Source organism: Sinohyriopsis cumingii, chromosome 2, assembly GCF_028554795.1.
Source record: "Sinohyriopsis cumingii isolate HCF-2022 chromosome 2, ASM2855479v2, whole genome shotgun sequence".
NCBI lineage: Eukaryota > Metazoa > Mollusca > Bivalvia > Unionida > Unionidae > Sinohyriopsis > Sinohyriopsis cumingii.
In genome coordinates this window covers 71,093,121-71,119,868 of record NC_142962.1, presented here as the reverse complement: position 1 = coordinate 71,119,868, position 26,748 = coordinate 71,093,121, and the positions used below count along the sequence as shown (strand labels likewise).

The following is a 26,748-nucleotide window of genomic DNA, read 5'->3' as shown; positions in this document are numbered from 1 at the left end:
GACTTCATTGTTAGTTGAATAGGTGATATCAAACTAACAGGCATCGAGTAAAGTCAGATGGTCAAGTTTTATTTGGTCAGCTTCCCAAAAGAAATCTTGGACGACAATAATAAAAGTTAGTAGTTGCTGCATGGATATTTTGTTCTCAGTTGGGACCACTGATTCACTTTTTTTCTTCTCAGTTTTGGACCATGGATTCACATTGTTTTGGTTTTTTTTCTCAGTTCAGGGCCATGGTTTCACATGTATTTTATTCTAAAGGTATCAAGTACTGACACCATGTTACAGACCACACCGTGTGTGAGGGACTGATGTCTATGGCACAGACCCAGAAGCAATCATTCAGTTATGAGATTGTTGACAAGTCCTTAGATAAGCTTTAACATGTTTTTCCTCTTTATTTTGTGACTATAAAGAGTTTATACATTTGGGAAATCATAATGATCAAAAATACTTGGTGACACCAGAATTGATTTTATGACAAAGATACAATGTGAAAACTAGACCTAATGATCTTTGAGTAAACCTTACTCAACAGCTTCTTTATTGATTATCAGGTAGCCCTTTACCTCATACAAACATCTTTGGACGCCTCTATTCCATTCGCATGGAAGCGCCTTTTGACACCTCTACAAGATTCACATGGAAGCGCTTTTTGACGCCTGCTGTAAACATCAGCCGTTTTGAGCTAGTTTTCGAAGCGCCACCTTCGGGGGACCCCCCCCCTCCTTGGATACTACATTCATTTCTGCAAATGACAATTACGTCAGATCATGTGGTCGCTATTCATGCACTGGTCAATATCTGCTATTTAAAGTAACTGGGTCGTAATCTCCACTCTCCAAAATGGCAGTCGTGGATTTCATTCAGTACGTACGAAGTTTTCACAGTTACAACAACAACCGTGAAAGATTCAATAAATTATGTAAAGTCTCTGATATTGATGTAGGCAGCAATTAGTATTTATAAACTATCAAATTCAGATGACTTAGTGATGTAGACGCACACGAAAACCTTGTAAATTTCGAGTATGGGAAATGGCAGCTACGGTTGGTCATGAGGCCTCACTGACATAACGGTGAACGAGTTCTCTCTTGATTTTAAAGCACATAAAATATTCTTCCGTGAAAAATAATTACACAGCTATAACAATTGGACTTTACTCTTAAATTTTTCCACATATAATAGATGTGTACCTAAAACTTAAATGGTTAAAACTGCTGTTAAACGTAACACCACTACATTGCTTAACAATCCACTGGCAGGCCTATGCGTATGCGGTTGGCTAGGTAACAGTGTTCTGTTTATAGCATGCTGTACTTTGTCACTATGCTCTATGAGGTAAAGGGTTAAACAACGATGCAGATAAAGATAAACTAGACCTAGTCACCTTTGAACCCAACTGTTATGCCCAAATAGTCCAGCAATTGAATACAGGCAAATATATTGAACCAATCAGATATAGGGGGCTCTAACAAGAAAATATATTTATTGAATTGTAATCAAGAATTATGCAGAATAATTTATACTGTATTGCATTCTTGTTTTGGCTTCATTGGAAAATGCTGGGTGTTTGGTTCAGTGTTTTATGTCACAGCAACACAAGTACCTGTAGCCTATTTAGTACCAAGGCAATAGGAGGAAATTGCCTTGCCCAAGGACACACCAAAGAAACTGGCCGAGGCTGATCCAATAGTTAGATATGCACCTGCACCCTTTCATTCACAAGTCAAGCACACTAATCACTGAGCCACTGTGGTTTAAGAAATTAATGGATTTAGGGATGATGAATAAAGTCTTTAAGCCCTATATAGTTGTAAATGATTAAAGGCAAATATCTACACCTATGACCTATATCTGGAAATTCCTAGTTACAACTCAAAAACTCTATATAAAATATCTTTTTTAAAAATAATATAGTCAAAACCGGTCTCAATTTCAGTCATATGGACTTCATTAACATAATAAATGTTAACACATGTAAGCATATAAATACATTTTCCAAAATATGCTCTTGATACCAAATAAAAAGTGTGGTTCACTGAAAAAATTTACACTTTTTGTTTGTCATGATGGACTTATATGACGCATAAACGTGAAAATATTCATCATACAGTTTAACTTTGATCACAGTTACATCCTTTTGTTCATTTTTTCCCCCCAAATTTTTTTCTCCCCCTCCCCCCCCCCCATACCATAGGGTCAAGCAATCATTTATGAATATTTAAAAATTTGCTAGAAATGCACAAAACACCCTAAATTTACACCACATATTTAAATACTTTATGTGAGACTATATTCCTATTATTTTTTTCTCCCAGTTAATGTAATTAACCAAATGGCATTTGAAAAATTATTGTTAATGATAATGAACAAACACTGCATGCTGATATTCATATGCATATGGCATCAGCACTGAGAGAAATAGGTAAACAGGTGCTTGAGTTTTACAGCATCTGTGAGGCATTTCTGACAAATAATTGCATAATGGACCTTTAATAAGAAGGGCAAAAGGACATGATGTCTCTCACCTGGTTTACACAAATTGGCATTTCATTAAGCTTGTTAAGTATACATTATTTAGTAGTGTATGAATACATTCTAACATAAACTGTCTCCTTACATTTTTTTTATATCATGTATTTTTTTTCTCAAGATTTTTTATTATTTACCTATATCGTTTTATATTATATACATGTACCTTTAAAAGAATTGTACTGACCATAACAAATACAAAAAATTTATGTGGTTCTGGTAATGGTGTGTGGAAAAAAAAAAGGAGAAGGAACATCAGTACATATATTTTTAGGTATTTTTTTCTATTCCACCTGTGTTAGTTCATATCAGTTTCTAGTTGAGGGCCAGTTTAGCTGATTGGTCTAAATTACTCGCCTTTACTGCCATCCCATCTTTGTCTCTATGGGTTCAAGTCTCAGTCTTGGCTAAATCTGGGTATGTAGGAAAGCCTGCCATTAGTTTCCCAGGGTTTTCCCAGTTTCTTCCTCCACCAATTATACTGGCCGCCACATAGAGCCTTTCATGTGCTGAAAAATGGTGTTAAACCCACAAGAAGAACAACATTTTCCAGTCTCAGGTTAACTTTGTATAGGTGAAAAACAGCATGGTTGGTTACTCTTCTTCTTGTTTCTTTTACACATAATAAAATGTTGTAAGATTGGGGTCATTACAACAGGGTAGGTCAGGTCACTGGAACCACACATTTGTGTGTGTTTTTGTGTGGCCTAATTGACAGTTACATCTGTTAGATAGGCACCTTGTAGCCTTCATATATGGCTGTGCCGTAAAGTTCTTAATCAAACGAAACCAAACTTGGAACGTTTCTTTAATAGCATTAAGAGAAACCATGATCGAATTAAAGTGGATGATTTTTCCATGTTCAGGTTTATGGCATTCACTCCACTGATTTAATTTTTTATTCAACAAGGTTGCGGTCAATGAAACAAATTCACAGAACATTTCCAAAGCATGGGTTCTTTTAGATGAATTATTAAAACCGAATTTTCTTAAATGCAGCACATTAAGGTTCATGTCCACTTTGAATTCATTACACAGTGTATTTTGACAATATGAATTAACATGTGCACAACATAAACTGTACATTGTAGTCAAATCGAACTGATAACACTTCCTACCAATAAGTACTTGCTTATAAGTTGAGCAAACTGCAAACAACAAAGATCCAGATCTGCCATTGCATAATGAACCTGCAGATGTTTCCCATTCTACTCATTACTCCTACCAAACTGCACAGATCCAAATCTGCATTATATGCTGGCAGATCTGCATCTGTGAATTTCACACTTGGCGTAATCTTGTAAGCGAGTGCATATGGTATCAGATTGTACACTGATCATTCTCTGTAAATTTCACAGATCCCAGTGGACAATAATCATTCTGCTTATGGTTTGAAATGAACTGTGTTCCTACCCTGTACCAGCAAATCTGGTGTAGTGTCCACCAGCAAATCTGGATGTATGCATCAGATCAGTGTACACACTGACTATTATGCTTATAATTTGTTTAAAAGTGAACAGTAATAATACCGGTACAGTAATAATACCGGTACAGTAATAATACCGGTACAGTACCCTGCACTACCAGGTCTGGGTGTAAACTGTCAAGTTGCAAATTATGATTGTAAGAGTGAATATAGCATAGTTAGTGAAACATTTTTGCATGTTCTTGTCCTGTTCACTTTCTCCATGCTTATTAACTGATAGTCATATATTCTCATTTAGGCAATCTTGCTTGATTCTAGACTGGTATTATCAGATTGTATAAGTTAATGTAGCCATTTCCAAGTTAATCTTGCAGAGTTCTGTGGAAATCTCGAGCACATATATGTTGGCATCCATTTTTAACAATGTAAGACATGGACAATTAACATTTCTATTTTATTTTGTATAAGTTAAATTACTAAATTTACCATATACCATATGTACTCACTCATAAGACAAACCAAACTGCAAACAACAAAGATCCAGATCTACCATAGCATAGTGCACCAGCAGATCAGGGTCTGTGTTGCTTGTTCTGCTGATTACTCCTCACAAATTGTACAGACCCAAAGCTGCTAGTACGTTATGCGACGGCAGAGTTGGGTCTGTGCGGTTTGCAGTTGGTTTTGTCTTATAATTAGAGACAGCAGGTCTAGAAATCTACTTGGTTATGCACATATTGCATGTAACCAAAAATTTATTTGGCATTTTCATGGTATTGATAATAAATTGTCAATCTCAGATTGTTTTACACAATAATAATAAAAACAGATGAATTTTGACCGGATCTAATAAATCAGTGGATTTTTGTTTTTATTCAATACATAATCAAGAAATCTATAGAATATCAACACTTACTTGAATTAAAGATTGACAAGACTTATGAATGCCTGTAAGACAGAGTGACCTTACCTTTATATTATTTTTTCAGGACTGATCATTTCTGTTATAAATAGTCCTTCACTTTAACATACCTCAGCAGGGTATGGCCCTTCATATAACACCAGTTTGATCATAAATTCCAGTTCAGGGATGAATGTTGTTCTGATATTAAACTACCTTGGTATTAGGTGACATTGCTTATAATAATTGATGGCACTTCAATCCCTCCATGACAGCATTATAATGAGGGTCAACTATATAATGTGATAACTTGTAACAAGAAACCACCTGTCCTAGGAGACCAGTTTTACTGTGCCTAGTTCTGTTTAAATAATTTGTGAATCATGCTGTGGATGCCATTAAATTTTCTCTGATCTCCAGTCCAAGATGAGGGTCCTTTATTTTTAGAGGAACCAGCCAAGTCCATGCTCTAATTCAATTAGTTTATATCCACTTTGCAATAATTTAAAGATTGGGAAGAAATAAAATGAAGGTTATCTGGAAATTTCAGTTTTAAGAAATGATCACACAAAATTAACGATTCCAAAACTATTATCACTTGTGTGTGTGTGTGTGTGTGATTTGGATTTTTAATGTAGCTTTTTAAAAAATTCAATCATATCACTACGATGTCTGCAGTGTGGCAGTTTATAGTGATATCTTGCACTGGGGCATCATGCCACAGACATGTAGCATGATGTCCCACCCAGTCACATCATCCTGACACCAGGCTGACCAGTCCTAACACTAACCTCTTAATGCTGAGCGCCAAGCGAGGCAGCTGTTAGTACCATTTTTGTAAGTCTTTGGTATGACTCTGCTGAGGATTGAAAACCCATGACCTCCCGCATCTGAAGCCGACGCTCTAACCACTAGGATGCCGGAGTGGTTGTTTTTTATCAGATATGTCAGCTTTTATGATATACGTAGCTGTAATAAAAAAAATAGAAATTAAGATAAATGCAGATATGTAAGTAAAAATATAATATTACTTTTTAACGTAATGAAAGGAAGAAATGTTCAAGAAATGAGGTAATGATTGATTACTATGCAAATGGGTGACGATGATTGAAATATACTTCTTTGTTGTCATTTAAGGTGACCTTATAAAAGGTTGGCTTTTCTCAAGAGGGAGACCACTATATTCTTAATGATAAGAGAGTTTATTATAAAATAGATATAAACTTTTGTCTTGTACAAAACTACATCAACCTTTTTTCTCCTTTCAGAGCCATCAAAGTTTACGTGTGAAACCTGCAAAAAGACGTACAGCTCAGCTTGGTCGTTAATGCAACATGCTCAGCGAGAACATGGGTTGAAAATCTATGTAACCCCAAAGGAGCGTCCTATTACACCTTCTCCTAGCTCCCTTAGGGGGGAGGATAGATTATATGAAAATCAGCTTGATTCACTTGGTCAGATAAGAAGCCATCCCTCAGCTCCACATTTACCACTTCACAAGATAACCCAGCCCTTAGGCTTGCAGGGACCCTTCAAAGCAGATGAATCACACCAACGTGACTTGGAGAATTTGAGAACACCCCCATCATTGACTTTAGCAGCAAACAGTGATGGGCCTCTTTCTTCAAGTCATTCATCCCCGCATGCTTCTTTCATGTTTCCAAGAATGCCAGCTTTTGAACGGCACCCGCTGTCACCAATTTCTCGAATTAGTCCATTCAGCCGTCCACCAGGAACAGATTTCCGGATGGATTTTTCAAGTGATCCTTTCTCTCATCGATCAAACCTCCAAAGTTTTGTTGCTCTCCCTTCATTTGATCCAGGTACTTCTTCCCCTTTCCATAGTCCATTTCAACGATCTAGAATTGAGGGTCTAGACTTCTACTCTCAACGCTTGAAAGAATTGGCCACATCCTCTTCAGCCTCGCCACCAGTCAGAAAACGCACCCCTCCATTCTCAACACCAAGCTCAGTTTCTTCAGGAAACTTATTTACATCAGTCACACCCCCAGCAGCCACAAGTATTGTCTCGACAGAGGCAGAGAAAAAACAGGAAAGCCCAGGCACACATGGCGCAGGAAGTGTAACTCCTCCAGCTAAGCATAAGTCTTGTGAGTTTTGTGGAAAGGCATTCCGTTTCCAGAGCAACTTAATTGTACATCGGAGATCACACACTGGTGAGAAACCCTTTAAATGTCCCATGTGTCCACATGCATGCACACAACAGAGCAAATTGAAACGACACATGAAGACCCACATGAACAAATCCCCAGCATCAGGAATGTCTCAGTCCTCTAACTTGTCCAATGCCTCTGAAGGCAGCCATCCATCAACAAGCAGCACTCCAGACTCCAGCAAACCTGGCAGCCAAGAGGAAGAGGAGGAGGAGGACAATGAGGAGGAGGAAGAAGAGGAGGAGGAGGAGATGGAAGAAGAAATGGAAGAAGAGGAAGAAGAAATGGAATGCTTGGAGGAAATTCGTGACCGTGGTAGATCCATTGAGGATCTGAAAGAGAAGGAAATGGCACATGACAGGTCTCCATCTCACAGTGAACTGGCAGCACGGTTATTTAACAAGAGAATTGAACAAACTATAACCAATGAACTCTCAAAGGAGGAGCATATACCTCCATCAAATCTGCAGGACAAGGCATCTCTGCTATCAGAAGTCATGGAGAAAACAGGACTAAAAAATATACAAACATACAACGAGGCTTTTCAGCAAGCTATAGCTGAGAATATAAAGCAAGATTCCAGTGATTCATGCTCAAAAAACATGTCTGAAACAGAAGAAGAAGCAAAACGGGGGGAGAATCAGTCGGGAACTAGTCGCGAAAATAAGTCAGAGCAAGATTCAAACTCTTTGTCCTTGTCCAATTCTGTCAAGACAGAGCCATCAGAGAACTCAACCAATATCTCTTCATTTCCACCTCGTATACGAGGCATGGAGAATTTCTATGCTAATTTGTGGTTCCCACCAACTGTTCCCCCTCCAGATTTTTACCCCAGTCGGTTTCCACTGTCTAGCTTCCCACTGGAAGGAGATCTGAATCAAAATGGCTTTAACTCATCCAACAATCCAGAAAGTGCCTTGAAATCCATTGACTCACCCAAGCCAGGTCCGAGTAATCGTTTGGCAACGAATGGAACTCCAACCCCAAGAAAAGATAGGCGTAATGACACATGTGAATATTGTGGAAAAATCTTCAAGAATTGCAGCAACTTGACAGTGCATCGCCGAAGCCATACAGGTGAGAAACCATACAAATGTGCACTATGTAGCTATGCATGTGCACAATCCAGCAAGCTCACTCGGCACATGAAAACACATGGTCGGCTGGGTAAAGATGTGTATAAATGCAAATTTTGTGGCATGCCATTCTCAGTACCCAGTACACTAGAGAAACATATGAGAAAGTGTGTGGAAAATCATCAGGCCAGGCTTCTACATGAAACCGAATCGGATAGTAGTGCTTCTGTATCAAACATATGAACAAATATTGTTAGATTTTCTCAACAAACACTTCCCCTACTTTTTTTAATATAAAATTCCAGTGATGTAATTGTAGTGTTCTCAGTAACAAGGAGAGGCCCCTTACACTGGTGGGATTGAGAGTTTTATAGAATAAATTAATTGTTAATAGTTTTTATACTATAATTAGAACATGACGATCTGCAACAACTTACAGATGCGTCATGGAGGAGGAAAAAGGAATAAACAAAAAAGCAAAAGAGGAAAACAACTGAATGGTGTTAGGGGAAGTTGATTCAAACACAAGGTTGTTGAGACATTCAATGTTCTTAGGTACATTTTCCATTGTAACAAGATCTTTCAACTACTGTTAATGATTTTTTAATGAGATTGATTAATTGCCATTTTTGCTATGTTCACTTCATGTTAATGTCTTGTATTGTGTTTGAACAACATCGTTGTTTATATAATCCAACCTATTCACAATGACTTTTTTTAATACAAAAAATTGAAAGAAATTGTGGGGAAATTTGCAAAAGAAAATGAAAGTACATGTAATTCAGAGTTTTTCATATAATTTATATTTGATATTTTTAATACTTCTTGCTAAAATTGCAATAGACACATTTCATATGAAAGAATAATTCAAGAGGAAATAATTACACTTAAGGAAACAAAATAGTTTTAGATTAAAGCATTTAAGTCGGATTCTGGGATGTCTTGCAGTAGATCATTTTCCAAGTCGTTCCATGTTTATCCAAGCATACTGAGTACCCAAATGAGGACAACGTTGACCTGTACATGCCACCATATAATGCAGTTTACAATCTTTAGACTATGAATGCTGATGATGTCATGGTAGCTCTGACTCTGTAGACCCTGCAGTGATGGCAGAGCAGGGTCTATGCTGTCTGCAGTTAGGGACATGCCGTCCAGTGATTAAAATATGGTACTATATATACTCGCTTATAATAATGGTCAAACTGCAAATAATGATCATCCTGATCTGCCATAGCATAATGCATCTGCAGATCTGGGTCTGTGATGTTTGTTCTACTGATTACTCCTATCAAACTGCTCAGACCCAGATCTACCATTGCATTATACACTGGCAGATCTGGGTCTATGCAGTTTGCAGTTGGAATTGTCTTACAAGTGAGTATATATGGTACTAGTTTATGCCCTCACCATATCTATGGAAGGGGGTTGTGGTACTACACCTGTCCCTCCCATCATGCTGTGAACATTGCAAATTTTAATTTACATTCTGCCTAAAGCAAGCTTGTTGGCTGCTGCAGTGTTTCCATCAGACAGTACACTGAGCATCATTAACCTCTGCATGATGCAAATTGTCATTGGCTTGACTGTTGTAAAATACCAAACAGAACTAAATTGCGTCTGCTGAATATTTTTAAGCAGGTACCAAATTTGGTGTTAAATTTTGCATTTAAGAGACTTGTATCCAAGATTGATTTGAACTGTTTTGTGATCAAATTTTACCAAGTTATGTCCACAGTTAGGTTTCGAGTTTATCACTTCATTTGCTTTATTTGATGGGAGTACTAGTGTTGCATGGACACGTGTAGTAATGATAGTCAAGTAATTGTATAGACAGCAAAATTTGCTCCGAGTGCAAATACAGAGAATAAATTTTGGTCATAAATGTGACAGCTATGTTTTATTCTCAGATAATCTGATAGAAAACAAATCGTTCAGTTCAACAATATTTATTTAGTGTAAGATGTAATATTCAGAGTAATGTTCAGGAATGATTGTGTCCAGCAATATCATAAAGTTGAGGTTTTCAAAAAGATGCTTGATCCTTATTTCTTGTCATGACCTGTGCTGCATGAACAATGAATAAGAATCAAAATTTCATGTCCAAGTTACATTTCACAAGTTATGCTCAATTTTTCACCTTCGAATTTTATATCCAGTGAAAATTGGCTTTGTATATAACTTGCACTAAATGACCCATATAGAGTATGCAATGAATTTTTTCCATGTTTAACTTAATGTGCTTTCATGAAAAACTATTCATAGGAGACTTTGTCACCCATTTTCGAAAACTATCAAATTTTGATGAGAAGTTTTGTTTCTGATTTTAATTTTACTCAAAAATCTATATTAAATTAATATTTATTATTAGAAAATTGATACTTCAAGTGTAGCACATGGGTTGAACAAGTTATCTTTTACATTTTCGCATCAATTATAAGCCAGTTTCTACTTGAGCTGTTATATTGATATTACATGTTGTTCTGTTTGTTACAAATGTTAGTGGATGTTACTATACCCATGTTATGTAGTCACAGACTGGTGTACAGGGTTGTTATTTGTAGGATTTATGTCTAGATATGTTTGAATGGATCCAGTCTGTATACTGGGTGACTGCATTTGTATTTTTCAGTTGTTCTCATTTTGTATTTTCAACATCAGCAACCAGTCTCATTTCCATGACAACTTTTCATTGGTGCTTTTGTGTTAATACTGGCTATAATATGTAGTTAAGTAATTTCCTTAGAGAATTTCTTTACTTGGAGGCATTTTTCATCAATACTTTCAACAAAAGCTTAAAATGTAGGCAACTTACAAGTTATAAATGTACCAGCCTGTTAGAAGTATCTAAATACATGATAAAATTGTATCATATTGAAATTTAATCATACATCTGTTCATGGATTTACAATATTTTTCAGACGTTAGAGTATCTTTAATTTTCATGTCTTGTCATAAATGTAACAGGTCTTGAAGCACTTCGTCAAAAACAAAATCAGTAAATAATGGTACATTACCAAAACTCTAATTGCCATCCCCGAGCATTTTTTATTTGTTGAAAAAATGCATTAATTTATGGGGAAATTTTATATCTTTATATCTGTGAACAGAATGTACAATTTTTTTTCAAAGAAAAACACTTGAAGAACTATTGCAGCCTTAAAAAATGATTGGAAATTTCACAGCAACCATTTTGCATTATTAAATAGAATTGTTATGTGTTGACATCAGCTAAATACCTAATCACGTTGATGAGAAGACATGGAATCTAAGAAATCGTGCTGTGTTTATATATACTCATAGGGTGTTATCAGATGATTTTCTCACTTTTCCACACTGGTGGACAGAAAAATGGCATGCACTATACATCCTTCAGAATTGTACACAATTTTAATTTACTGCCTTATTAAGATATATTGGTTTGTTGTTGAAGTTTGGAGATCGGCTATTTTTCTAGGACTGAACTACACATAGGAGAAAGTTTGAAACTTTGCATTTATCTCATGAAGTCACTGCAATAAAGTGACTCTAATTTGTACAACAGCAGAGATTAATGCAAAACGTTGGGTCATCATGGATTGTTTTTTGTTGGGTTTTTTTGCTTGTATATATTGCCATGGAAAAAAATGTAATTCTGTGGAATGACTTTGAGACAGACTGTTTTGCATGTATATGTTCACAAGAAACATTTTCGCATGGGGCCCATGGCTTAGCCTAAAAGGCAGCGCGAATGTTTATGATAGCAGCAAAGTTCAATCTCGATATAAATGGCTTCAGGGCTTGGATATCATTGAATATTAATCCGTGCCATATTGAGGTGACTGAACGACATCATGTATATTTGATAACTATGAATTCTTACTCTCAGACATTTTAAAATTTCCATGCATGCTTCGTATTTTTATTGTAATGAAAATATTATGAAAGCCTTTTTTTTTTTTACAGATTCTCTTTTTTGTACGCATTCACTTGTGAGGATTTCATTTTTTAATCTTCTCTCTTTGAAGTCCTACAATATTTAAGCCCTTTTTGCATGCTGAAATATACAGTTATGTTGAAACAAACAAGGAATCATTTCAAAATGGATGCAAGGACGTGTACCACACATTTCCCCAAGGCAGCAGGTCATGAATTGTCCACCTTTTGATACATTCTACATGCATACATATTTATTAAGTGCTGTATACTACAACTGTTATCACCAACACTTCAGGATCGTATTCTGATTTTGTGGACTCGTAGCACCTACCGTTTATAATTGCTTGTAAGACTAATTGCAAACTGCATTGACACAGATTTGCCAGTGCATTATGTATCAGCAATCCGGGTCTTTGCAGTTAGTTAGGAGTAATCATTAGAACAATGATACAGCAGATCAGGATCTTCATTGTTTGCAATTTGACTCAACTTACAAGTTAGTATATATGGTCATTTTACAGTGAGAGATATGGATAGTGGTTTTTTTTTTGTTTATTATTTTCTTTCTCTAAAAGCATTTATAAAAATGGAGAAGATTTGATTCCATACACTTCTGATATGATGGCAGAGTATATGGACAAAGACGTGAAAAGAGCAGACACATTAAACTTTCTTTTTCATGATTCATAACAACTTCTCAATGTGCTTCAAGAAAGAGTGGTTGAAGAATTTGGGTGGACTTGTTTCCTCTGGACTTAAAGCAGCAAACTGGCAGCAGAAATACAATATCAGCAATTGTAATGGTTTCATTATCTGTTGAAAAGGGCGCATTTTGCTTCAACTTTTCAAATTTTATTGTAGAATTAGTATATACTATATATAAAAATATATATATATGACTGCATCATATCTGCTTTGATGATATATATATATATATATATAGGTTGAAGTAAGTAGTAATGATTGACATATATGACGTGCCCATAATTACATGCATTGAGTTGGAGATTTGTTTGCTGTATCTTTATACAAATTTTGTACATCCTGGTCTTAAGTTTAGGGTCAACTACAAATACCCCACAGACCAAACATTAGGGTCATTTGTGCCTAAATAAACCCCACAGATAAATCATTTAGGTTCATTTGTGCCTAATGGGACTATTTTGTTTTAACTGTTTATAATAATTTTCTAAAATAGTTAACCTTAATCAAGTAGCACAGCTTTGGTCCAATCAGAATATCACTCATCAGTTTCTGGACCTAGAATTAACCTTGGGCAGTGCATATCTGCCATTAGGAGAACCATCTAAAGGATAACACATACCTTATATACTTGCTTACAGGTCAAGTCAAACTGCAAACAACAAAGATTCAGATCTGCCGTAGCATAATGCGCCTACAGATTAGGATCTGTGTTGTTCATTCTACTGATCAGTCCTAACAGACTGCACAGACCGAGATCTGACAGCATATTCTGCAACGGCAGATTTGGATCTGTTCAGTTTGCAGTTGGACTTAACTTGTAAGCAAACATATGGTACCAGCTGCTATAGTAACAAATGCCACCCACTCCTTTTATGGAAGGCATGCTTGTTTTTTGGCAAAATTTGGCATCAGTTAGATGCAAGTTAGTCCACAACTGTCCAAGCCTCTTTTGCGTTAAAAGAAAGGAACAAGTGATGTTGTGATTGACCTTAATCTATGCTATTTGTAGTTGATATGTTACATAGACCCGTATGTACATAATGAAATAAAAACTGTGCTGTTAACTGTGCCCACAGTCTAACCAGGGAATAAATATCATCACATTTCTTAAATAGTGCAATATTGTATTTATTGCATGGAAAAATGGAGGACAACTATATCATTAGAAAATGGATAGTGTCACATCCATGATTATTAATAATACAATGTTTTTGTTTTTCGTACATAAAATTTTTTACATTCTGAATTTATTTAACTATAATGGCATGGACAGTTGTGAATGCTTCTGATTTCAATTTCAGACTTGTTCTATTGTTTTTTTTTTATGTATACAAATTCCTATGCTTGTATGTTAACTGCACCTAATTGTAAAATCATGTTTGGGATGCCTCAGATAACAGTGTTTCTAAGTAAAGTGGCACAATTTACCCATTTGTGAAAATTTCACTTACAAAGTTCTTCAGTCTTTTCAATTTTGTAGGACTTTAAATAATGCATTTTTATTTTTTATATTTGCTTATATCTCCAGGTAACATAAGCAAACATTTTATAGCAGTGAAATACTATATTGTTCCTACATAACGTAATGACAAGATGTTGCCAGAACAACTGGATTTGTAACAGGTTTTGATTGTGAAGCAAAACTTTCCCTATCAAACAATGCAGATTTTTCCATTACAGTGTTGAAATGTGTGTATTGTATGCACTCACTTTATAAGAGTTCAGCTGCAAACTACACAGACCTAGATCGGCATGTTAGATCTGCATCTGTACAGTTTGTTAGGAGTAATCAATAGAACAAACAGCATAGACCCTGATCTTCAGATGCATTATGTGACGGCAGATCAGGATGTTTGTTGTTTGCAGTTTTGACTCTACTTGTGAGTAGATTGTGTGTGTATCTAGTTTTGACTTCTCTCATTCATACTTGCTAATATTCCTTTTGTCTTGTAGAGACATTGTTTTAATCTCAATTCATCAGTTGTTTAATGGTTTTCTCTTTCGATAGTTTCATCTTAAGGTTTTAAACTATTTTCTATAGAGGATTGAATGTTCACATTCACATGTACATATATCCTGAAAGATGTGACTTGTATGTGAAAACGATTTTTTTCATAACCCTTGGAAAAATTGGAATCACAAGTATTTTTGGCTCTACTGGTCATAGACTGTCAGTCCGTTGGCACAAGTTTGTTAGTGCAATTTCTCCTGAACTACTTGGAGGATTGCTATGAAAGTTTACTTGCTCATCTCTTGATCTGTTTGGTCCTGAATGAAATTGATGATGTTCAGACATCAAGTATGACCAACACTATCACCATCTTGAAAATCTTACCATTACTTCTGAATGGTTGGTCGTATATCACCATGGTGTTTTTTGACTGGTAAACTGCATATAATGTTTAGTTGAGTATAAATAACATTGGTACCAATGTGACATCCATTGTGGCCACCATGGCAGCCATCTTGAAATTTTGTTATCCCTACTGCTTCTGAACAGAATGTCGTACCAGATGGAGTTTTTCACCAGAGTGCTTCTTATTTGCAGGTTTTTTTTCCAATTAGAAAAATTGTTCCACTTTGACATCCATTATGGCCACCTAAGCAGGCATCATGATTTTGTTTTTTATTGCTACTTTTTCTGAATGGATCCTCAGATCAGCATGGGGTTTTGACTAACGAATCCTCATGATGTCTAGTTTGTCCTGAATGAAACTGGTGCTGACATGTGGGTCCAGTATGGCCACCAAGACAGTCATCTTGAAAATTTTGTTATTGCTCTCCTCCTGAATGGAAAGACATAATAATATAGGGTTTCACTCGAAGACTTTTTATAATAGCCCAGTTACTTTTTATGATAGCTAGTTCGTTCCAAATGAAAAGCTGCAAATATGGGAACCACATCTTTGAACTCCTTTTACTTCTAGATGGATAGCTAAATTGACATTGGGTTTACATAGCACATTTCTTGTAATGTCTAGCTAGTCCTAAATGAAAATGGTGCAAATCTGACCTCCAATATGGCCACCACAACAGCATTATTTACAATCTTATTACCACTTCTTCAATATGGATAGCTATATTGACATTCGGTTTACATTAGCAGATTTCTTGTAATGTCTAGCTGTTCTTTAATGAAAATGGTGCTGATCTTTTGTTCATGATGGCTCATGGACAGAAGCTACTTTGAAAATCATGTTATTGCTCAAACATATGAGATGGTTTCAACTCTTAGCAGTCAAAAAGAACAAATTGTCTTCTCTTGAATTCCTTGAAATTCTTTTTGGTCAGCAAAACTTTGGTCCATTGAGGGCCTTCTGTATAGTGTGTGGAGACAATGTATCATATTAGTCACTTATAAGATGAGACCAGCTGCAAACTGCACAGACCCAGATCTGCCATCGTATACTGCACTGGCAAATCTTGGTCTGTCTAGTTTGTTAGGAGTAATCAGTAAAACAAAAGACAGACTCAGATCTGCATGCAAATTATGATACAGCAGATCTGGATCTTTATTTTTGCAGTTTGACTTATGAGTGAATATATATGGTAACTGCATTTTTTTTAGCTGTACAAGTTCCAGCTATGTTTTGTGATGATGCAAACTTTATTCTAAAATCCCTACAATCACTAAATACAGCAAGGTACCCATAGTTCCAACTTACACTCTAGCAAGGGCTAGGGACCAGGCAAAATGGAAATTGTCTGGAATTTTGATGATCAGGACTGCACAGTTCATCCAGTTCAGTATATTTCATTTTATTAGTCTAAAAATGTCATCATCAATCTTGTACTATGGTACTATTCTTTCAAAGAATGGTGTACTTTACTCGTTTGTATATAAAAAGTTTAGGATTTCTGGGCAGTTTGGTGCTCATTTTATTATGCATGGTATCGTGCACATTTATAACGTGTTTTTACAACAATTTTTATTTTAATGACCTATGAATTCTTCATCACTTTATCAGATTATTGTTGAAGGATTATCATTTTTAATGCTTGAAGCTCAAAACACAGTTGTTGATGTGGAACTTAATTGTCATTGTGGCAAAATTAGAAACCCATGCATACTTTTAAAACTTCCAGCTCAGAAAGATTTTTTTTTTTTTGGCTGCATATTTCAAAAGTATTCCAAAAGAATGACACCTTTTTAATAATGATATTGGGTATGATAGACTGACTTCATTTTAGTCCGTTTTAAATCTTGAAGCCACTTTTAACTGACTATTGCATGTTTTAAATATACTAAAAATATACTATTTGTTGTAAAATGATAATATTATGATCCCTAGTTTGTTTTTTTAAATAAGAAAAAAACTGTTCAAGGAATAAGCATCAGAAATATAGTAACAAATTTACTATAAACATCTCATTGAAGTTGGCATGTTATATTTTTATATTTCATTACTGATCAAAGTTTTATTTTAGTGTACTTGTAGTGTATGTCTTACACGTTTCAGCTCATTTTTTCCATGCTTGTAGATGTACACTCGTCGACATTTTGTTAAACATAGATCTATGATTTTAAGTTTGAATCTGTCGTTAAGTGTGGATGTATCTCATTTCACTCTCGATTTTTGTTAGAGTTTTAAATGCGTCTTTCAGCACATCATTGTTAAAATGGCTGGACACATCCGAATTATGCTTGTCCAATATAGAAATTTAAGTGTGCCATTTATCTTATGTGATTCACATAACACTTCTTTCACCTTTGACCTGTATGTAGAAAGATTTCATTATAAAGTGCCATATTTTTAGTATTGTCTTCCAAAGAAGACTTTCTTGTGCCACATATTGATTTGTCATCAGAAATCTGGTATTTCTAGACCAAATTTTAATGTATATTTTGGGGTTAAATTAGAGTTTAGTGTGTGTGTGTGTATATATATATATATATATATATATATATATATATATATATATATATATATATATATGTAAAATTTAATGCCAGATTAGCGAAACTAGATGGTGAGTTCATCCAATTGTCTTTGGGGTTGGGCATCTACATACATGTACCTTGTATGCCTTGATAGCAACTGTAGGAATTTTAAAAATGTGAGATGTGTATTTGTTTTAAATTTTCTTTTCACAAAAACCTTTCCATTGATATCTTGCTGTTTATTAGTACCAGATTTTCTGATGGTGGCAGTGGACACTGTTAGATTAATAATTAAACTTTTGCATAATATTGATATATTAAGGTAACTTTCTTGCTTCTGAACACCATTTTATCTGCAAAATTCGTCATTTTATATTATAAAATGCCATACTTTTTATTCTTAACGAGGAATTTGCCAATTTTATTTTGAGAAGTAATTATTTATATTAATATGAATGATCTGTCTCCTAGATTCATAGCAGAGATCAGCTCAACAACTGCATGAATATGTCTAAGCAAGATTCCAACCTGTTATTTTTGTTTTAATGTCATGTATCCATCCTTTAAAAAAAAAAGGGGGAGGGGCTTTGGTAGAGGAGGATCATCATATAACGAAGATCAAATTTTTCTTCTATTTTCTTTGTTAAATTCTTTAACATTCTGCAGATGTTTTATTAGGTATTCTAGCTAAACTTTCAAGAGATCTTTGCTTGCATGGTTCATTTATAAAGATGAAAAATGCTATAATTTTAAAGGTAGAAAATGTTATTTTGTCAGTTATTTTAACATGATGTTGTACTGCCTGGGGGAGATAAGACACCTAGAAGACACTGTAAATGGAAAGACCATCTTCAGTGTGATAGGTTCATATTCTTTCATGCACAATACAGACTTGTTTGACTCTTTCTGCGTTGGCAGATGGTCTTCAATGTTTTCCCGGTGAATCCTGTGCAAATGTAAGGGTGTCTTCCGTCAGATTTCTTCATCACACATCTTCTCCAGCCTTATATATATTGCCCCTGATTTGTGTTTCATGGCGCATTGTTTAATTTGATGCTTGTCTGTCAGTGTTCCAAAGACATTTTAAAACAATCGTCAAAAAAAGTGTTTCTCCAAGCTTTATACAATGCAGTCGTAAATTTAGGAGTATTTACTACACGAATTATATACTAGCTTATTTTTCAGCTAAGATCTAGTATTTCTATTTTCCAGTTATATGCAAAGGTCATAAACCGCTAAAAGAAAACAATTCTGTCACGATTTTTATTGCAGGAAGTTAAATTTAAGGGCCTGTGTTGCACATTAGCTTTTCTGAGCATCAGGTTAAAATGTTGGAACATTGCACGAGCGCAATCACGCCACTTCCATTTAATCAGGGACCAGATATATAAATGTTGATGGGATGATGGAGAGGTTTTGGGTTTTTTTAAAATTAATTCTCAGTGCCATACGAAATATAAGGGATAACTTATTTTTACATTTTCTTTGAGCAGTTAAATTTGTTTTTGGTATCCCGATTATTATATACTGTGATTTTGCCATGTTATTTTGGTGTATGAAGATATCACATCAGTGGTTTTGGATCGTGTTTTAAACATGAGTATGTATAATCTGTTCGATGCACCTCGACTGTCCTTAACATTGGAAACGTTTAAGAAGTACTGATCTAAAAATGTTCAAATTTATTCAGGATGACTTACCATGACATTTTGGGGCATTTTCGTTTTACAGTTTATAAATTACAAGCTAAAAAGTTGTATTCTTTGTTAATATCAGTTTTCTATGCATCTGATGCGATAGGAACAACAAATGACGGATTTTATCCAGTCTAATAAATGTAACTAAATCCATCTGTGGGTTAATTGGTGCCGTGATTTTAGTCAGCACGACATTCTCGTGTGCGTCATGACACGTTAATCTTGGACGGTAGCCAATAACACCTAGTCCTTTGTTAATTCTACCAAGCAGCACCTATGTGATAATTTTGCTACTCAAGTGAGTGTTTGTAAACTATTAAAGTATAGAATAAACATGTCAACACCACCTTTGAAAATTACTGAAAAAAATGAAATAGCTGTATTAAAGGAGGGGGGTGCATAATTGACAGAAAATTTAATTTTAAGGTCAGTCACGGGACAGCAAACGGACTGTATCATTTATTTGTATATTCTCTATTTTCTTCAAATTGTTTAAGAACTACAGCATATTAGACGAAATATATCTAAGGAAATAAACAGGAGTTTGGTTAAAATCTTTGGTAGTGACTTGTCTTTTTAAATTAACAATAATTTTCTTTGTCAGGGTAAAGTTTGAAGTTTGTATTTGATTCTGAAAAAAATATTCATTTAGTTCTTCGGCCAAAGAGATGGAGACAACACAAATAAAATAGGCTCATAAAACTTTTCTCCATTCCAATTTAAAAAAAAGGAAACAATTCCGGATTTGTTTTGACTTTGACAAAGAGTGTATCCATCTTTAATTCGGTCATTTAATTAGGTCAGATATCTGACCTGCAAAGATTGGCAACCAGAAAAGTTTATTTAACAAAATACCAAAATGTACAGCACTATTCCAAAGCACAAGGACGGTTCATGGTCCCAAAATGAAATGCCGACAAAGATATATTGTAGTAGATACCATCAGGTCAGTTTGGCCCGATATTAGAAAGACAAGTCACCACTCGTAAAACCGGGTCTCATAACCCATTTTCAAGGCAAGTTAATGACGAATGCACTTACAATCATGTTGATATGATACTAGGATGGTGCAGCATTAAACATCAGTGAGAATCCATTCGACTGCCCAACCAAACCGTTCGACTGCATACCAGTAATCCAGGAATATTGGCAGGTTTCCAAATGACATGTTATATATATATATATATATATATATATATATATATATATATATATATATATATATATATGCATGCTAAGATGCTCTGTATCGGTGAAAAGTAGCCACTATACAAATAATATACTTTCATTCAGGTTTTATCTTCTTAACATCGTCTGCTTGTCTTGAAAACTGTCACTGACCCGGTGTTTGTTGTTGATAAATGTACAAAGAAATACAGCCGGTGACTTTGAGCCATCACCTCTCCCTTCGCCCCGTGCCTTTATTTATTTCACAAGCTTATCTGTACATGGGATGTACCAACATTTAGTTCAGCTTCTGTGTATTTATGATGTGGATGTTTGTATGGCAGTACCAAGTACATGTAAATTGAATAAATATTTTGTCTTCACAGTTCTCCTTGTGACTCTTTCTCCAAACTCTGCATAAAATATTAACATTCAAATTGAAGACAGGAATCATACAGGGTTCAAGTCTGTTTCGTGCCTATTATAAGGGGGGGGGGGGGTAACTTCACATTTTCACCCAAAATGAACAGGCATTGTTCTAATAAACTGACAGAACTACACGAGAAGTTTCGAAATTTTTGTACGTTAACTTTTTTTTTCTCGATTTTTGTCAACTAAATTATCAGAAAGTGATCCATATACACGTGGTAAATGTCCAGTTTTTCCAAACATAGCCGAAGGTGTACGCACGTCATGGTTTACTGTTCTGCACCGCTGTTCCTTCAAAACGTTGTATTTCCACACATTTACACACAGTTTGATTTACACATGCAAATGCATAAAGTGTATTATACCAAGCCAGATTATCGCACAAAGATTAAAAAAATAGTTATGTGTTAGAAATATTCCCAAATAGGTTTGATTTTTTGTTGTTGCGGGGTTTAACGCCATTTTTCAGTACAAGATAGGCTATGTATGGCGGCCAGTATTAATGGGGGAGGTAGAACCCGGGAAGAACCACCGACCCACGAGAAGCTACTGGCAAGCTTTTTCACATTCCCACATTGGCCGAATCCTAGACTCGAACCCACGCAGACAGAGGTGAGATGACAGTGATCCGTAACGGAGAGCGCTCGGGGGCCCCGACCCAAATAGGTTTGAAATATGCTTTCTGTAAATACATCGAGCAAATGCAGAATGTCCACCTCTTCGTTATGGCAATGGCGCGAAGCAATGTACCTGTTATAGAGGTGAGAATTGGATGCGAGATAAGCAGACGACTTGTGGCGAACGAGGTGCGATTTTCATATATAATTAAAGATCACAAAAAAAGAAATTTGTTTGAAATTGTGAAGAAAAACTTCAAAAATCGATTGGCCAGTTTTCATGTGCTAATAGCAATGACATGGCGACTTTTCATCTCGTTAAACAAGATGATTTTTAAAAAAGAAGAAAAAAAATGTTTTCCAACGAATTAGATGGGCTATATCTTTTCAATCATGGTCCATCTTGAGTGCCTGTATATATCTGCCAACAGAAGTCTTGGTAACACGAAAATATGCACACGAGCGGCTAGTGCAATAGCAATTCTTTGACTACGGTTGATGTCATGTCACATTCGCAGGCGTCGCACCAGTTAAAACCGGTCTGATGCCTGAATCGTGGACAACACCCATTTCACTTAAGTGGCATGATTATGGGGTTATTGTTTTTTTTTTTATAATTCTCAGATATTACGTTCTAACAGTACGTTAGTCTCGGGTTCTATATAGCAAGCAGGTGTCAAATGAAGGTTTTTATTATAAACACTGTTAAACTCGTAAGTAAACAAGATTGCTTTGGCTGTTGTTTAATAAAGAGAAACACGCGAGTGTTTCAAGAAAATCTAGCCCCGCAAAGAAAAGAAAAAAAGGTTAATAGTACTTTAGACATTTAAGCTTGTACATACATTTACGGAGAAATCCTGCTAACGACACAAATAAAATTACATGAAAAATCAGTTTCTTTATAATTGTTCAATCTTCAGCGACATACTCCTAATGCGTCTGTTTCGTGTCTCTTCGCACGTGCCTATTAAGAAAATTGGGTATCGATCATTCAATAAGATTTTGTTTTGGCTCTTCTTATCATAAACCAGAATTTACGCGATGGCCTGTTTGTCATCCTTCCGTCCGCTGTATGGGCCTAAATGAAAATGTTGCCTCGGGGCCTAATTTGAAAATCGTATTCTTGCTCAAGAACAGGAGACGGTTTCAACATTCATTAGTTGAAGAAAAAAAGAAATGGTGTAATCTTGGATTCCTGTGAATTCTTCTGGACGGTAGACCGTCAGTCCCATCAAGATGCACATGTTTTTGTTATGTTTTCTTTTGCGGAAGCGGATATAGCATCTGTCCCGATCCATTACCCCGCGACTTGCTACAATTTTCTTGTTCGAATAGTGCGCCTGTCTTGCTTACCCTGCTAGCATTTGTGGGTCTTGAAAAATATTCATTGACGACTGAAATTGTTAGAAAGTGTTATCCAGTTAACCACGAAGAAGTGTATAAAATGATATGTTTAATTTTTTTTATACAAATGCATGGGGGTAAATTTATGTTAAACTTAATATCCTTGTTGATCACGTCAGAGATCTAGTTAACAAAACTTTATTTTCCCTGATTCAAGTTCAAGTAGTTCCGATGCTCAAAAGAAAAACAGCTTTAAAAAGCAATCATCTTGATAAAAGCGACTGTAGACCGGTCAGCATTCCACCCATTATATCCAAACTATTTGGGAGATCAAATGAGATCCAGTAACAGTAGCATTAATTTTGGACAAACCAAAAATATGTGGATCATATTCCTAAAGGTCGTGCATGCCTGACCACTCTGTTACGTTTACTTGCAGACAAGGACGTCGTTGCATGGACGAATTTGCATGTACTGTAAAATTGATGCAGCCTATATACGAAAATTAACAAGATTTGACCCCCCACCCAAAAAAAAAAAAAAAAGTTGAAATGACGTCCTTGCTTGCAGACTGGAATAAGGTTCTCGACGAAATAAAATATGTGGCTGCAATTTTGACAGATTTGTCAAAGGCTTTTGCCTGTCTCTTTCTGTACTATCTGTCAAACTGAAAACAGCAAATTAAGAAGAAGGATGTCCTGAGTAACTGGACTGCAATTCGAAACTGGGTTCCTCGGGAATTAGTCCTGTAAATTTTATGCTTTAATGTTTTTATCGATCATTTACTTTTTAATTAAGTATGTCTATTTACAGGACTTCGCTGATAACACTTTGCCCTTTTCTTCATCAATCTTCGAAACTCTGATTGACACACTTGAATCAGAGTCCAAGATTCAGATTGGCTGGTTCACTGCGAACAAAATGCAAGCGAACTCAGAAAAGTTGAAAGCACTATATATGGGTAAAAAGGCATTCAGTATGAAGCCAGTACTTAATATAAGCAGTGATCTCAAGACTGTGAAAAACTTGTTCAACTGTATGGAACTAATATTGAATATCAGCTGCATTGCGATTAATATTTCAATATATTGCTTTGCTCATGTGATCCAATAAAATCTCTCGGACAAAGGTCAGATGATCATGTGATACGAACAACCTATAAGGTGAAAAGCCGATGCTCATTCGATTGTGTTCAAGTAAATAGGCCACGAGATTTTGGGATGATTTGACTGAAAATACGGTATCGCAAAACATAATCTGTGCAATACTGGATAGTCAGCTCATTTATTATATACCTATCAATTTTCTACCCAAGAATGAGCCAGAATTATTTTACCATCACATTCCAAACGTTGGACAACGATACTGTCGTTTTCTGATTCCGTATTACTATTCTTTCAAAAGAAGCTGGATTTTCTGTTTCCTCGAGGTTCCATGATTACGACAAAACAAGGGTGAATAACAATGCAGTTGCATCACTGGACATGTGAACGGAAATGACTGGCATTCTCTTTAATAGATCCATATCATCAATTTCCAACAATTTGTTCAATCCCACTTTAAATAACGTTTGAAATAATGATGTCAATTCCCCATCCGAGTCTTTCACAATGTCCCGCCAGAAACATCCCAGACATCGAATAAAACTTTCCTAGTAGTTCAGCTGATTCTACGATGTAACATTTGACAACTGCACTAAGCTGTAAATCATACATATATATATATATATATATATATATATATATATATATATATATATATATATATATATATATATATATATATAGGTTTCATGCCTCCACTGCGTTGAAAGACTTACGTTATTAACAGTAGTGAAAATGAATAAATGTTGCTATACACTTCTTATTCATAAAACGTTTGTATGCGCTTCTCAGCTTTATCCAAAAAGAAATTCGGTTCCTGAGTTAACATAAACATCGTATCAGAAGTGTTTATGCAATTTTATGTTTGGGGATTTTATTTATCTGAAAATTTAATGGTAAATAACAAAAATATCATTATCACAGGCGTTAGATCTTGATTGCCTGATCACATCTTGTTATCAGCATCAGAAAGCCGGGTCATGACTCGACGCTTCGCATCCTGTGTTGTAAGAAAGTACATATCGATTCAGGGTTTGATACAAGGTAGCTTCATTAAGAAAGCTCCTGCGTAAAGCAGCTATGCAATCCCGCTTTAGCATGGTTTGGGCGAATTCCCATTTTTAAAACGGAGATGCTTGCTGACCTCATTCCCCAACATAACTCCGAATGTCTAACACATGATGTGAAAGGAAATAGGAAGAACGTTTTGTTTTCAGAATCGGCCAAAACTTATGATGATAATAATAATTTGCGACATCATTCGTCAAGATTTGCTATTCCTGAACCCCACTTTTCGTTAGCTTCTTTAGCGCATAGCTGAACACCTCGCAGTGAGAAGACAGTTATCATTTTTTACAGGTGACCTCACATGACTAGTCAGTATCACACGAGTACCATCATGCATCGGCAGGAATGTTTTGTGATACTCTGACCAAACAAGCCTTTTCTGACTTAAATTTCCTGACCTAAAATATGTTTTCGTTTTTACGCACGAAACCAGCATTACGTTCTTCGTAAAACCCTGAAAACTCGTTGAAATTCGGAGTTGCCTTCAAGCCGTCTTGAATTTTGAAACAAAAATTGATAATTTCCTTGAAAAGTCCTTGAATTTGTTGAACAATACTTTGTATTTTCCCCCAAAGTTCTTGAATATATCTGATGAAATACAACACGTTAAAACTAAATAGAATATATAATTATTTATTTTTTTAAATTTAGAGTTTTTGTCAGTTTGTATTTTCCCAAAATAATGATTACGTAAATAAATGGGATAAAATCGGATAGATCAAATGACGCTCGACAGGGGTAGATATATGATGGAGTAGCGTCCTTTTGCAGTAGTGGCGTGCTAATTAGTCATGTGTTGTTTTGTATTTTCTTGTTTATCTACCTACCTAAGCAGTGATAAACAAAGTCAGATCTGGAATTAACCTAGTTTCCATAACAAAAACACTCATGAAAACTACTGAAATCCGTATAAACTATTTATTTGTAATTTTGAAAGTCATCGAAAATCAAGCCAAACGAAGAATGAAGAAATGTTCGAATAAAATATCTAATGGAATCATTATCTCGGTCACTTATAATCAGTAACACATGTAGCTAATATGTAATTTCTTTCTTTGGTGACGTATATGTGCTTGTGATTAGAGGGCTAACCTATGAACCGTCTTGCCACGTTTTCGTATCCAAAAGCCGGGTTACACTTTGTTCGAAACATCTATGTCACAGGACCACAAACAAATCGGCAAACGGCAAATTCCTTTGCCCCCATGTACCCTTGGGATTATAGGAGATGCCGTAGGTAACGTGACTGGTCAGTGCGTTTGGTTAAAAGTTAGTGATCAGCTTCACTAAATCTGACAATATATTTTCGGACTGTATGTTAGTTTTTCATTTTTTGTGATTTTCTGCAAACATTAGTTCATACTATATGTTTTTCGCATCTGGGCGAGCATTTCTGAACCTTGAACATCGAAAAATTACGCCTTCAGAATGTAATGATTTGTGACAAGATGGTTACTTACTACGACTTACACCTTCAGATAGTAGTGAGTTCTGGCAAGATGGCTGAAACTTTGTCAGAACAAAATATTTACTTGCGGTGAAACCCGAAAAACGCTAAAAGAAGCCGCCATTACGATCTGCTCAGTAAGCGTAATCTTAAGAGACAGAAAGTAGCGTGTATTGTAGTAACCTTACATGGAATCATGCAGGATCTTATTCATCATGGCAGACTCTGTGTTTAAGGCAATGCAGAGTACGACGGGAGA

General features: G+C 35.6%; 1 protein-coding gene across 2 annotated transcripts in view; it reads left to right on the top strand.

Annotated features, from left to right (window-relative positions):
* Positions 1-20,864, top strand: part of LOC149805132 (BCL11 transcription factor A-like) — a 269,645-nt gene extending 248,781 nt beyond the window's left edge. For both annotated transcript variants that reach the window (XM_089947754.1, XM_089947764.1), the window contains exon 3: positions 6,131-20,864. In XM_089947754.1, coding sequence (XP_089803880.1) covers positions 6,131-8,355 — 2,225 coding nt within the window. In that variant the 3' untranslated portion in view covers positions 8,356-20,864. The remainder of the gene's footprint in view (positions 1-6,130) is intronic.
* The last annotated feature ends 5,884 nt before the right edge of the window (positions 20,865-26,748 follow it).